Source organism: Nicotiana tabacum, chromosome 15 (assembly GCF_000715075.1).
Source record: "Nicotiana tabacum cultivar K326 chromosome 15, ASM71507v2, whole genome shotgun sequence".
NCBI classification, from domain to species: domain Eukaryota; kingdom Viridiplantae; phylum Streptophyta; class Magnoliopsida; order Solanales; family Solanaceae; genus Nicotiana; species Nicotiana tabacum.
In genome coordinates this window covers 67,897,825-67,911,199 of record NC_134094.1, presented here as the reverse complement: position 1 = coordinate 67,911,199, position 13,375 = coordinate 67,897,825, and the positions used below count along the sequence as shown (strand labels likewise).

The 13,375-nt window shown below is 37.1% G+C and overlaps 1 protein-coding gene across 1 annotated transcript; it reads right to left on the bottom strand.

The window, feature by feature from the left end:
• Positions 1 to 3,595: 3,595 nt before the first annotated feature.
• Positions 3,596 to 9,311, bottom strand: LOC107765329 (putative ADP-ribosylation factor GTPase-activating protein AGD11). Its single transcript, XM_016583961.2, has 9 exons — positions 8,870 to 9,311; positions 8,307 to 8,390; positions 7,880 to 7,964; positions 7,246 to 7,321; positions 6,383 to 6,546; positions 6,059 to 6,296; positions 5,357 to 5,473; positions 5,036 to 5,131; positions 3,596 to 4,384 (listed from the first exon to the last, which is right to left on the bottom strand). Exons 1-9 carry the CDS (start codon positions 8,913 to 8,915, stop codon positions 4,103 to 4,105), a joined length of 1,188 nt encoding a protein of 395 aa, XP_016439447.1. The 5' UTR covers positions 8,916 to 9,311; the 3' UTR covers positions 3,596 to 4,102.
• Positions 9,312 to 13,375: the final 4,064 nt, after the last annotated feature.

The window sequence follows — 13,375 nt, the reverse complement described above, 5'->3', positions numbered from 1 at the left end:
TTATTTGCTCTCATTTCTGTCTTCGGAGACACTACTCTCGGAGCCAGGCTTGTCATCTTCTTCAATTTCAATTACTAAGCTTCACTTTTTAATCTTATTTCATTATTATTTTGGATTAAATTAGTTTGCTTGTCTATAAACCACGTAACAAATTTAGTTGTACCGTTTTACGGATAAACAATAACTAAATCCATTTGAGATTTTACATCTTCATATATCTGGTTAAGGTTAACAATACTACTCTCATTTTTTGATGAGTTCGCCCAGGAAGGTAGATGAAGAAGTTGATTTGACTCGCAAACAATTGTAGTTGGTTGTTGCAGAAAAAAAAGCTTCAGTGCTAATTGAAATGTTGGGATGACATAAAAAAATCACACTTTGTGGCTTATATCTCAGTTTTCAAATGGATGTAAAAATAGAACTTCTATACTTGAATTTAGGAAGTGTATTAATTATTTTAAAACATCAAGCGGACCTATCAAAGATTTGTTACATTATGAACTGCAACTTCCACTCTTACAAGAATGTTAGCCAAAGACCTAATGAGGTCTATCTCGAATGGTAATGCAAAAACCCTTGAAATTTAAAGTCTTGAATTTAACTATACTGAAGTACGGTGCCCCTCAGTATTTATTCTTTTGGCATGTAAATAACTGTATGATAAGTGGTGATTTTACCATATATTCTAGTCTCATTTTCTTTAGTTTTTGGTTCATTTATTTATAAAGTGAGGTTATTTATTATGTTAAGTTAGCATTTCAGGTTTGTTGAAGATTAATTGATGTTGGAGTCAAACGAAGGTTGAATGTTCAAAAAGATAAGACAATTGGATGAAATGCCTTCAGTTGTCGCACCTGCGGATAATGCCCCGCACCTGCGGGCTCGCACATGCGATCAAGATGATCGCATATGCGAAAAATGGATAGATTCAGCACCTTCGCACATCTGCGGAGTAAAAGAGTCGCATCTGCGAAAGTGGACTGAGCCAAGTCCTTCGCATCTACGAGGAATTCCATCGCACCTGCGCCCCGGTACCTTCGCACCTGAGATATAAGAATCCACATCTGTGATGTTGGAGGGAATCAAGCCCTTCGCATCCGCGCGGGCTTTCACGCATCTGTGTCCCCTTTTCTCTTGCACCTGCGATGCAATTCTGCAGGTGCGATCGACAATCTTTAGTTCAAGGCAGACTTGCCATTTCACATTTTCGGATCCCAAATCACATATACTCGACCTAGCTCATTTTGAAACACATCTTTGGCATTTGAAAAGAAAATACAAGCTTTGGAGCTTGGGTTTCTTGCACCAACTTGGGGATTGAAGATTTGAAGACTTTGGATGAGATTTTGTTACCCTTTTTACTCATTTTTTAATTCCTTGTTATGTATTGAATATTTAAGTGTATAGTATTTATTCCAATACTTGAAACTTGTTTATGAAAATATTCATTGTGAAAGTTTGGATTAAATCTCTTGTTATGCTTATGTAGTGAATGATTTTTATTAATTATGAAGTGAGTTAAATATTTCTTTAATTATTCTTATTCTTTAATGTTTCCAAAGGGATTAGCTAACCCTAGAACTCGCCCATTAACTTCGAATTAATCTTGGAAAAGGCAAACTCGGGGTTGGGAAAGACTAATTAACAAACAGTTGAGGCGTTGATAGTAGGCTATCACTATGTAGTTTGGCCACTATTTGCACTCTAAATTGGCTGCACTTCATTGATGTTTGAGTGCTAAATGATAATAAATTACTTTGATTGAGTATTTTTATGCTTTGCAGGAGCAATTCCGGGCTACAATGAGGTTAAGGAGTGTTTTGAGATAATATGGAGCGTTGAAGGCCAAGTAAAGGCTTATGGAGTAAATTTGGAGTTCGTTCAAGGATCGAAGGAAGTTAGTGCATTTAAAAAGAAGAACAAAGAAGAGTGCAGAAAATCGCCTAGGTGCGCGACCGCGCACTGACCGCGCAAGTCAGGCAAAAACTGGCCAAAGTGCGCGGCCAGATGCGCGGTCACCTGCATAGGTGCGCGACTGCGCACGTCCTTCCGAGAAAAATTAGTCCAGGGCTAAAATTGTAATCTCAGAGGCGACTGTCCTTAACCTATATGAAGCCCAGCTCGCCCAAAAAGAGGGTATCTTGGTTTTTAGGAGAATTTTGAAGGCAAGAACAGGCAAGGATCAAGACGGAAGATTCAGAAACGAGTTTTTATCTTTCTTTATCCCTTTTTTATCATTGATGATGAATTCTTATGTTGTGATTGTTAAAACAAGTATGAGGACCTAAACTCTTTATTCTAGGGTTTGATGGAACCTCTTGGAGGATGAATCTTTGTTGTGTTTAATATAAATTTGCCATTGAAATTTTCTCTACTTGTTCAACTACGGGATTATTGTGGTTGATTGAAGGTCCCTCAATATACTATGCCTATTTAGTGTGTATTACTCAGAAAAAGGGTATACGTTTAGGTAGTTGTTGAACAACATCACTCCTAACGTATATGAGAGATCAATACAGATGGTTTAAAAGTGGGTTTAGGAATAACGAAACCTTGGTGCGATTGTAGTGAGTGGTAAACTAGTGCTAGATAGCGTAATTCGGAAGAATACGTTTAGTAAATTATTGCATTTACTTGGAAGAGAATTACAATACCTAAAGTGCTCACGATCGGTAGAGAGTATCTAGGCAAATTTGTAGCAGACGTAGCAGGGAGGATTCCGATAAGAGGGAAAATCATAACTCTAGATTTTCCTAATCTCGTCTACAACAGTTGCTTTGTTAGTAATAAAATTTACAGCTTTTTAATTACCTTGTTAATTGTTAGTAAACACTCAAGTCATTATTCAATCTTGTTGGAAGTTGATTATTTGAATTCTGGCTGAACTAAAAGTTGTGATTAGTACGTTAATTCCCTGTGGGATTTGACTCCGGACTTGTAAACCAGATTATATTTGCAACGACCGCTTCATCCTTTTTATAAGGCATAGTTGGGCGTGATCAGGCGTTAACCCTCATTTTATAGATTCTACCCAGGGATGAGAATGAACTACTTATAGCCACATTCAGGTGTACTTAATCCTCTTAATTGTTTTAGGATAATTCAATTAGGAAGTCTTGTTAGTCTTCGGAAGAAGCTAATATAGAATTATTATCCGAGGTTAATTAACATAAACTCATTCATATTTGTGAAATCATGAAACATATTGGATCACTACTTGAGTGTAATTCCCCTTGTATCCATGCTTGTAGCCATTGATCATTTTACTTGCTTTCTAGGCTAGTTTATATTTTCACATTAGTTATAATATTTTCTCAAATCCCCTATTAGTGTTTGACTTAGCATAATAAGCGATAATTCTCTTACTTGCTTAATCGCCTATATATTGTTCCCTGTGGGATTCGACCCCGACTCATAGTTGGGTAAATTATATTGCATGCGACCGTATACACTTACTCTTTGAGGAATGATTTGAGCGTTATCACTGTACACCTTGTAGATTCACTCTTAATTGACAACATTTACGAAGATCAATGTTTTTTTGTCCTGGTGTTGGATAATTGTATCGTCACTTGAAAAGGAATAAACACCAACGTGTAATCTAATTAGCATTAATAAAACCAGAAAAGTACTCGTTTTGGTTGGAACAGATATCTTACATCATACAGTTGGTTAAAGAAATATCTAGCTCTAGCTATATCAAAAGTCTAATATGACATCAAAAGTTGAATGCTGGTGTGATTCCGGATTCCCCTGCCTTTCTACCGTAGTTTACACTTGTCCGTCCAAATAGTCGACCCTTCACTATCTCAGCCCTGTCAGCAAGAGCATCCTCTAACAAGAAGAATTCACTTTTTGCAACTACCCTAGTGTAGAGATTCTGGCAATGGTAACGAAATTCAGACACTTTGCCAGTTTATTGTGTTTCCTTCTTCTACGCGTCCATGTTTGAAGCAATTGACTAATCTAATGCAACCAAAAGCTTCACTGTAGCTAAGATAGAGGACCTCTCGTACATTACAGCAGCCCAAGGATTAACCATGTTAAATACACCACTGTATATGCTTGAATATTGTTTTTCATCAGCCTTCCCTTGCACCTGTTATTGTGTGAGAGGAACACATTCAAGCTCAATCTCTAGTATTCCCCTTTCAACATTCTGCAGCTTCACAGTGATATCCTGTTTCACCTTACCATCTATTAGACTGATAATGCCATCTTTAACTAGAGTGTTTTCTTTGCTTGCTTTCCATTTCCCAAGCAGCATTGATTCACTGAGTGTTGAGTTTTCAGATGCTTTTGCAGCAGTAACAAGAGGCTGAATGTCAATCTCAGCTTCCCCCATGAAGTCGTCAGTTGTAAATGTATCCTTGTCGTAGACAAGCTGCGAAACCATGCCTAAGGTCATTAGGGTGGCTTGAACAATTTAGTGAAGCAACTCTCATATATGCTGATAATTACCTTTTTTATATAAAAAAGGGGCAGCCCGCCGGTGCACAAAGCATCCTGCGTTGACACAGGGTCCGGGAAGGGCCGCACCCCAAGGGGGTGTAAGGTAGACAATTTATTAAGGAAAAATGTGCAGAAGGTGAAGATTCATATGGATATTAGCATTTTCTCTCGAGTTTCTTTCACGTATCATCCATCATATGATACTAAAAAAAATGACTAATCATGTCACTAGAAGGCAATGTAGAAAGTTTTAACAATATTTTTCCTTCATCCAGTCTGGAGTGTCATCTCTGGTTGTGATTGAATTTGATACAAGTTTAGAACACCTCACAGAATCAAAACGACAATCATATTAAGTTAGTTAACAAGATGAAGAGAACAGAGACATGAATGTGATGTGGAACCATTTATATTGAGAAAGCAACAGAAAACATGAATTTACGGTTCATCTGTGTTATTAGGAGATGAAAGCTAAGATGAGAAAGGAGAAGGTATTGAGGCAGGTTTATTATTAGTTTGTTCATATAATTGTCCCTCTTCACATTTAATAGCTAATAAAATTAAATGATAGAAAAACACATACCACTTTCAAAGGAGGAACATTTTCTGGAATTGACAACATTAGCTTTTCATTCCAGACAGGGTTAAGATTGTTCTTGATGACACGCGTCTTGACTGACTGCAACCAAAAAAAGTTCAGAGCTGGGTTTAGTATGAGGATTTTAATGCCATATGTCACCCACAGGTGGTAGGAGAGGGAGGGAAGTTCCAAATAAACCATCAGCCCCATTTCTTTTGGGTGGCAGTAGTTTCCAGTAAGGATGCTACAGATCTGGATAAACTTCAAAAGTTTAGTCGCACTAATACAAACAATGACAAAACTCAAAAAAGAATTAGCATTTACCTGGCTCCCCAAGGAGAGAATTACATAAGGATCACTTGTTACCACATCACGGACAGCTAGGTTGGTCCCTCTCACCACATTGACTTTTATCAATCCTATAAATTCAACCATACCTGCCTATAGACAAAATACGTAGGTGTATGATTCTGTTTTACAAATTGAAAGCTGATTTTGTGATAAATCATGCATGTGTTAAGTATGATATTAAGTCAATCCATGATCTTACAGAATTGCATTATTGTCTTTGAAATTACATAAGAAACCATCTTCTTTGCTCTATAAATTACATAAGGAACAATCCTTAAAACACAGTCTACGTTTTGGTTTCGAGCAATTTTGAAACAAAAGCACCAGCTGGGACATACATTCCGCTAAAGAGCACTATTGAAAATGGGGTTCGGGAGGCCCTCGAAAAGGCAATAGAGCACGAAAGACTTTCCATCCCGTCTCCAAAAGTTTGCAATATAAGTGGCCCTGATTCAAAGCCCCGGAAATGCCCCACCCCCACCTCACACTCTCTCTAAAAGAAGCCCTTCCCCTTTCTTTAACAAGAAATTCCCGCTTTTCAAATAATAATTGACCTTACCAATATGCCTTCCATGTAAGTTGAGAAGCAGAATGGATACAAGAAAAAACATAATTCACTCAGGTTCTGTTAACACAAGTATAGAAGATTTTGTTCCTTACAGAAGAAATTATTACCATTGAGTTACTTTTCTTGGTGCTCCTGTGTTCAGATTCTTTCCTTCTCCAGCTATTACGAAATGCATGCCCTATGCCATGGATGCGATGCCCAGTGGATTGCTTCTCATAATGTCTCTTATCCAGGGCCAAACTACAAGAAAGGCTTAAAGAATTGCAGCGTGAGGATGATGATGGTGGGAAGGGGCAGATCATCTGCACATCAGAGTTTAGAAATTGCTGCAGCTCGTATTTTCTCCTGAGTATCCAGCAAGTGAATTTTCAATTCAGAATAGAATGTGACAATACATATACCTATATCGTATGGTTACTGAAAGACATTACCTGATAAAGTCAGTACGCTCTTCTATTGATGCATCTGGTCTGGGCTTCCGATAACTATCAGGAATGGAAGCTTCATACTTCAAGTTTGCTGCATTATTTCCACCCATATCTATCAAACTATCAACTTGGTCGTCTGTCCATTCGTCGAGCTTCACTGACAGAACCTGTTAATAATGATAGACTAGTTAACCGTCGCACCCCCTTTTAACTTTTATTTTGTTCCCATTGGAAAGAGGAAAGATTATCAAAGTGAATCAAGTACAGGAATGGTGCCTACTACCCAGTCAGGAAAAAGCAAGATCTTGGAATGACAAACATAGAAGATTATGTAAGTTGATATTTTGCAAACTTTAACACACTTCTGCAACATACATGAAGAGTACATACCCTCTATACAACAATATTCATCTGAAATACAATAAAATAACAGCTTGTGAATCAGTAAATTCTCCTAACTTTTAGCTTAACCTAGATAGAAAAGGCTAAATCATGTTTCAAAATGAATAAGATGGAAATAACTGCATGCTTTGTGGAAATTTATTACAACCTAAATGAAATAAAATATTGATACGAGTTTTGCTCTGAACATCAGTTAAGTTGGAGCAACTTGCTTCATCCAGGCAAAGATGAATAGAGAAGTTTAGGTTCTTTCTTTCCATAGAATTTTCCACGAGGCAGCTTTCTTACCCGTACTTCGACATTTCAAGTATCTACTCCGTTTTAGGTTTTCCAATTACAATTTCAGTTCATATAAAGGGGGGGCACGAGAAAAAAAAGGAAATAGATGAAACATTATTCTAATACATTCAACAATAACAGGATATATGGCGGTTAAGACAAACAGCAAGGTTTGAATATCCAACCTTCGATATGTGCACTCCAAGGCTTCGATGTACTCCGGAGCACTTGATACATATAAAAACTCCAAGACTTAAAGATCTGAATATCACGAGATGAGATAGATATAGCAAGCTATTTTAAGACCAAAGAGGAATATACAAGGCTAATTCAATTAAAGGAAAATCTTCAAAGCAGGATTCCTTTTTTCAAAAAACAAAAGATACTGCTAGGTATTAAGTTTCTTGAAATGCAATATAGTGAGGGGAAATAAAGAAAGCATTTTTTCAATAATGTCAAACAACTGATATTCTCAAGTTTGGATGATTTTAAATCTTCTCAAACCATTGTCAACCTCAGTATGTTTGCTGAATGGGAGGAGAGACTATACATGGACACACAAAACAGCAAAACCCCAAAAAAACTAGGTGAAAAAGACTAAATTTACTGTTCCAACAACATTTGAGATACATAAAAGTACCAGCACAAAGGAAAACTTCAGAACACGAAGTAAAAGGTTTCAGTAATGGATGGTCCCTAATCTTTTTCTTTAATTAACGTTCAGCTACAAGATGAAACAAAAAAGAAACTAAAGAGATTGATCAACCTTTTTCTTTAATTGCGATAGGAAACTGGTATGTCATAACTTCTGATACTTACACCCATTTTGGATCAGGAGATCCACAATCTGCACAGAATCTATTGCCAGATTCACTCAACAGCCTCTGTAGTCTGTGTCGAGGACCTGATAAATATAACACAGGAGTACTAGAAACACTTACAAGCTGTGAAAGTGACTATATTTGCAAATCAAGCTTATTCAATCATGTAAAATATGCATTGAATCCAACCAATTTAACAGCATAGCATCAAATATCCAACATTTGATTTAGGAAAAGAGTAAAACTTAACAGAATTGAAAAGAAAGTGACTAATCCTAGGCAACTGATCATGTATATCGTGAAAAAAAGGAAAAACAAATAAAAGAAAAATCATCCTGTGAAAATGTTAAGGAAGATGGTAAGTAAATCTTCAAAATTAGTAAAATTTGGCATTCATGTCATGCTGAGAATAAGATATTACATACTCGAAGAATGCTTTCGTCTATCTGGTTGAGGACCACTACAATTTGAAGATGATTCCATTTGCAGAAGTTCATAGAGGCAAGAACCTAGGACAAATAAAGATGAGCTATTATTACGCTACACTATCCGAACCATGGTCTGCATTCTGTAGAAATAATTGTAACAGCTAGTCAATTCAACACAGAAAAAGGAATTTGGTAAGCAAGTAGCATAAAGATCAACAACCATACCAACAGATTGAAGAAGTAGATGATGTTTTTGGTCTTATTTAGTTGTGCGAAAATAAGAAAAAGAAGTGCATTCTTGTCACAAATTATCCAACATCATCTTATCAAACAAACAAGAATTCAGTGAACCCTGCTAGATAAAAGCCCATATGCAAAACCTGAGACTGAGGATCATGTATAGAATTGTCTAAAAGCTGCACACGTATGTATGTATATTCGCTCATTCCAAATTTCTTTCCTCAAATAGAAAATGCTGATTATAACAAAATAATCTAATCCTAGACAAAATTTAAATTTGGATAATTTTGTTTTAATTAAAGACAAGTGAGAAAGAATACCTGAAACATTGTTGCTATCAGCATTTCCCTCATGAGGAATAGACATTTTCCGTCCTCTAAATTGATTATCCCAAAAAGCTCTATAATTGTAAAGAATTCATCTTCTTTGATCCTTGAAAGGAATTGTCACCACGAGAACCCAAATTCATCCATCAATTCCCTCATGGGTAATGGGATTGTGAGAATGTTTCGCTCCTCTAATTGATACGATTATCTACCAAAAGGAGAAATGTATAATTGTATCTATATGGGAAACAGAAAAAATAAGATAGTTGTTAAAATTCGATTGTGTCTCATGACATGTTTTCCCAGAGCAAAAGAAATCAAATGTTGGGATGGAATGCATTTTTCGGGTGGTTGGGGACAACTACCCAACAAATGATTTGAGGAGATACCAAAGTGCCGTTTTTGGCGCGTACGCAAGATTTGTTTGCATTGTACGATCTCATCCCTTTCAAATTAAAAGGCTCCTTTGTGACTTTATGCCAATAAGGCTTTGCCTACGGGCATCTTTAGAGTCCAAAATTATGAGACTTTTGGATTTACTCTCAATTTAATACTAATTTCTTGTACAATGTTAATACAAAATTGTGACACTGTATTAGAATAAACACTAGTCCGGTATACCATTCAATAACTTGTACCGGTAAAATTCGGTCTTAACACGCTACTCGTTACTGCAGTGACACATAGCAGGAATGGTTCGGTACCTAGAAGCATGAAAGCTAAAGCCGGGAGAGCCAGAAGAACTACAATGGGGATTGTCCATTCAAATTCAAATCCAGAACAAGAGTGACTAGAAGGGACTCGCCAACTTAACACCTTTGGTCCGAACTCCAGTATACCCAAGATCCTCCCGGGAGATTATGGCCCCTACCTGTTATGCCATTGTAGTTATTTCTAGCAAGGATCTCGCCACCAGCTAGCCATATACATAACGTGTAGGCTTGAAACTCGTAACGGTCATATCCTATAGAGACTATACGTACTTTACTTCATGCACTTGTAAAAATCATGCACAACACTCCACAAGTTATTATTTCAATTATATTCCTGAAGAATTGTACTGCATTCTTGTGTAGCCCCATCAAAGGCCGACATCTAATAAGAATCTCTCTATTTAGCTCTTTAATTCAACTTTAATTGTCATTTTTATTTCTTATTTCATTCAAAGCACTTTAGATAAATCTATTTGCTAGCCTTATAATATAAATTTAATTATGTATTCTAAAACTAATTTTTAGGTTAAACAGTTTTGCGCTCATCGTGAGGCCTAGCAATTGAGCATTTGATCCAAAGTTATATCACATCTTCTCAATTTTATGTTATTCTCGCTTGTTAATTATTCATTCAAGGGAAACTCCATGTCTAGAGTCAATAACCAGCCAGTGGACCCAACAGCTCAACTAACAGCTTGTTTGGATGATTGTTACATATTGTATTGTATCGTATTGTTACTTTAAATGCTATGTTTGTTTTGATTGTTACTTAAATTTTATTGTATCGTATCGTTAAATCCGTCGTTACGTAACGATGAAAAGTGCCACTTTACGTAACGACCGATTTGGTGTGGTCGCGTCGTTACCTTATTTTTTTCTCTCATCTCGCCCTTCATTATTAATAAATAATCTTATTTTATCATTTCTCCTATTTTATTATATAATAATTTTTCCTCGTATAATAATTTTTCTTTATAATATTGTAAATTTATTCTTTATATTGCTGGTGCGTGATATCATAAAATGATGGCAAACGATACAGTCATTCCAAACATTGCATTAATTATACGATACAGTACAATATAATATAATACGATACGATACATTATGAAACGATACGTAACAACCATCCAAACAAGCTGTAATGGATCAAACTAGAGGAAAACAAACTCCAAATGATCAATCTCCTAGAACTTCACCGTCCAGCTCAAGAGAAAATTTCAAATGATCAATCTCCTAGAACTTCACCGTCCAGCTCAAGAGAAAATTTCTCAGCAAGATCCACTAGCAGGGGTGAAGAACAACATCGGTTAAGGAGACGGTGAAAATTTTATGTCTCAGTAATAACAATTGAACACTCAGATTGGAGAGGCATCAAGGGTCCTGACGAGTGGTGCAACAACCCCGACACCAACCTTACCTTCGAGGGTATATCTTGATATACAAACCCCCAACTTCAAACTGAGGAATACAGGGACGGGGGCTTCCAAATGACACCGAAGCTAAAGGCTCAGGTACAACCGAAAACTCTGAGTTATAAAATTTGATTCTAACCTTATAACAACAGGTCAATGAATAGAACGAGTGGATCCAACAGATCCTAGGAGTTCCACACATCATCACGAGAATTGACAAGAACAAGTACTCTTGACAACCGTGGAAGCCAGGTGCCACCCCATTACGAATCCTGAAGAAGTTCAAGATGTCGGGTTCCTAAGTGTGACAGAACTTCGGATCCGCGTGACCACGTCATGGAATACATGATTGGAATCAAAGGGAACGATCTCACGAAAGAAAAAATTGAATATGTGCTAGTCAAAAAGTACATAGAGACCCTAACATAAGAAGCTTTAACCTGGTACTTCCATTTACCTGAAAATTCTATTAGTTTGTTTGCTGAACTTACAGATGTGTTAATCAAAGTGCACTCCGGAACACAGAAGGTGCAAAAACGCATGAAGGAAATTTCAAAATCTAACAAGAAAGTACAGAATTGCTCCAGAAACTTTATAAATCATTTTTAAAGGGAAAAGATAATGCTCCCCATCATACCAGATAACTGGGCGGCTATGGATTTCACAAGGAACTTGAACAAAAATAGTTCAAAAGATACAAGGAGACTGGAAAATAGTCTTTGGGAATTCCCACCCAAGACATGGAATGATGTGCATCACAGGTATAACACTAAACTTTGAATAGAAGAAGAAATTACAACACTCTCCGGGTTCGAAAGCAATGAGACAAGAGGGTACAGTCACCAACCAGAGATGGTTGGTAGACGAGAAGATCACAAACACAAAGACTCTAGCCTCCGGTGTGAACCTTATTCTTGACCACTACATCGGGAAAACAACAGAAGACAAAGGCCGAGCCGAGATAGAAAAATTCATGGACAAAGAAATAATATGATGTCATATCGAGCAGGGAAAGAACCAGAAACATAAAAAAATAGTGATTATCATTTCAGACCAAAGTTAGTCGACTACAACTTCAATGTCAATGTGTCCGAGTTGGTAGCGATGCTCAAAGATATAGGAAGCAAAGTAAGGTGGCCAAAAGAAATGAGAACAAATCCAAGTAAACAGAGCCAGGAGTTTTGGTGCGAATTCCATAATGATCACGACCACAAGACCACCAATTGTAGAGTCCTTCAAAATGAAGTTGACCGCCTTTGCAAACAAGGTTATCCCACTAAACTCTTCAGTGAGAAGGTAAGCAATCTTATATGAAGAACAGAAGTAAGGAAGAGCCGCCCTGAGTCCTGTCACCAAAATGAATAGTCAATTTCATATTTGACGGAGAAAAAGTGAACGAAGTGACTTTGACAGCAGCGAAGAATTTCCCAAAAGTATCCATTTCACATGAAAAATATACTCGATGGATGTTATCTGGAGAAAGTATAACTTTTGATGATGAAGACATATATGGACTAACCATGCCATACAATGATACTTTGGTAATAACCCTGCAAATTCTAGATGCTAATGTTAGACGAGTTTTGCTGATCCAAGCAGCTCGACAAAAGTCATCCAATTATGGGTGATCAAAGAGATGCAACTCACAAGCCAGATCATTCCGAAATCATGGCTACTCTCTGGGTTCAACAATTCTAGTGAAATGACCCGAGGTGAGGTTGTTCTAAGAAATTTTACGGAAGGGATAGTCAAAACAACCCAATTTCAAGTTGTAGCTGGTGACATGGCTTACAACACCATCTTTGGGAGGCCTTGGATTCATGATATGGACGCAGTTCCATTGACACTACATCACGTGATAAAATTCCCATCAAAATGGGGGATATGAGAAACCTGAGGGGAGCAAAGAGCAACTCGGGAGGTCAATTCGATAGCAGTTGCAAGTAGCCTTCCCAAAGACAAAGCATCAAAATAGAAACCAAAACAAACGAATTCTAGAGCATTGCAAGTCCATCAGCTGAAGTTGATCCAAAAGGAACCTAGCAGAAGACACTAACATCCCGAATAAAATCGTCGAATCGAAGGAGTCCAATTCTTCCAAGTTGACTTTTGAGGAATTGGATGAAATGATCCTCTTTGTTAATTTCCCGAAAAGAAAGGTTTATGTGGGCTCAGGACTCAGCCCGAGTTAAAATATAAGTTGATGTGACGATTCGACCAGTCATTTTGTGTAATTGCACACCGTTTCCCCTTTTTATGCTTTACACATATGTGTTTGTGGTTTTATAACTTATGGGGTTGATTAGTTTCATTCCGGAAAGATTTCGGATTGATTTGGACCCTTTGATTCTTGGTTTAGAAGCCTAAGTTGT

Excerpts from the sequence above, each read along its gene's own strand:
- LOC107765329 (XM_016583961.2), bottom strand. The coding sequence starts at position 8,915 with ATGTCTATTCCTCATGAGGGAAATGCTGATAGCAACAATGTTTCAG. Across the intron at positions 7,322-7,879 it reads TCTCCTGATCCAAAATGGGT|ATCTTTAAGTCTTGGAGTTT; the intron begins GTAAGTATCAGA and ends CGTGATATTCAG. Across the intron at positions 5,474-6,058 it reads CCAAGAAAAGTAACTCAATG|GCAGGTATGGTTGAATTTAT; the intron begins GTAATAATTTCT and ends TTTTGTCTATAG.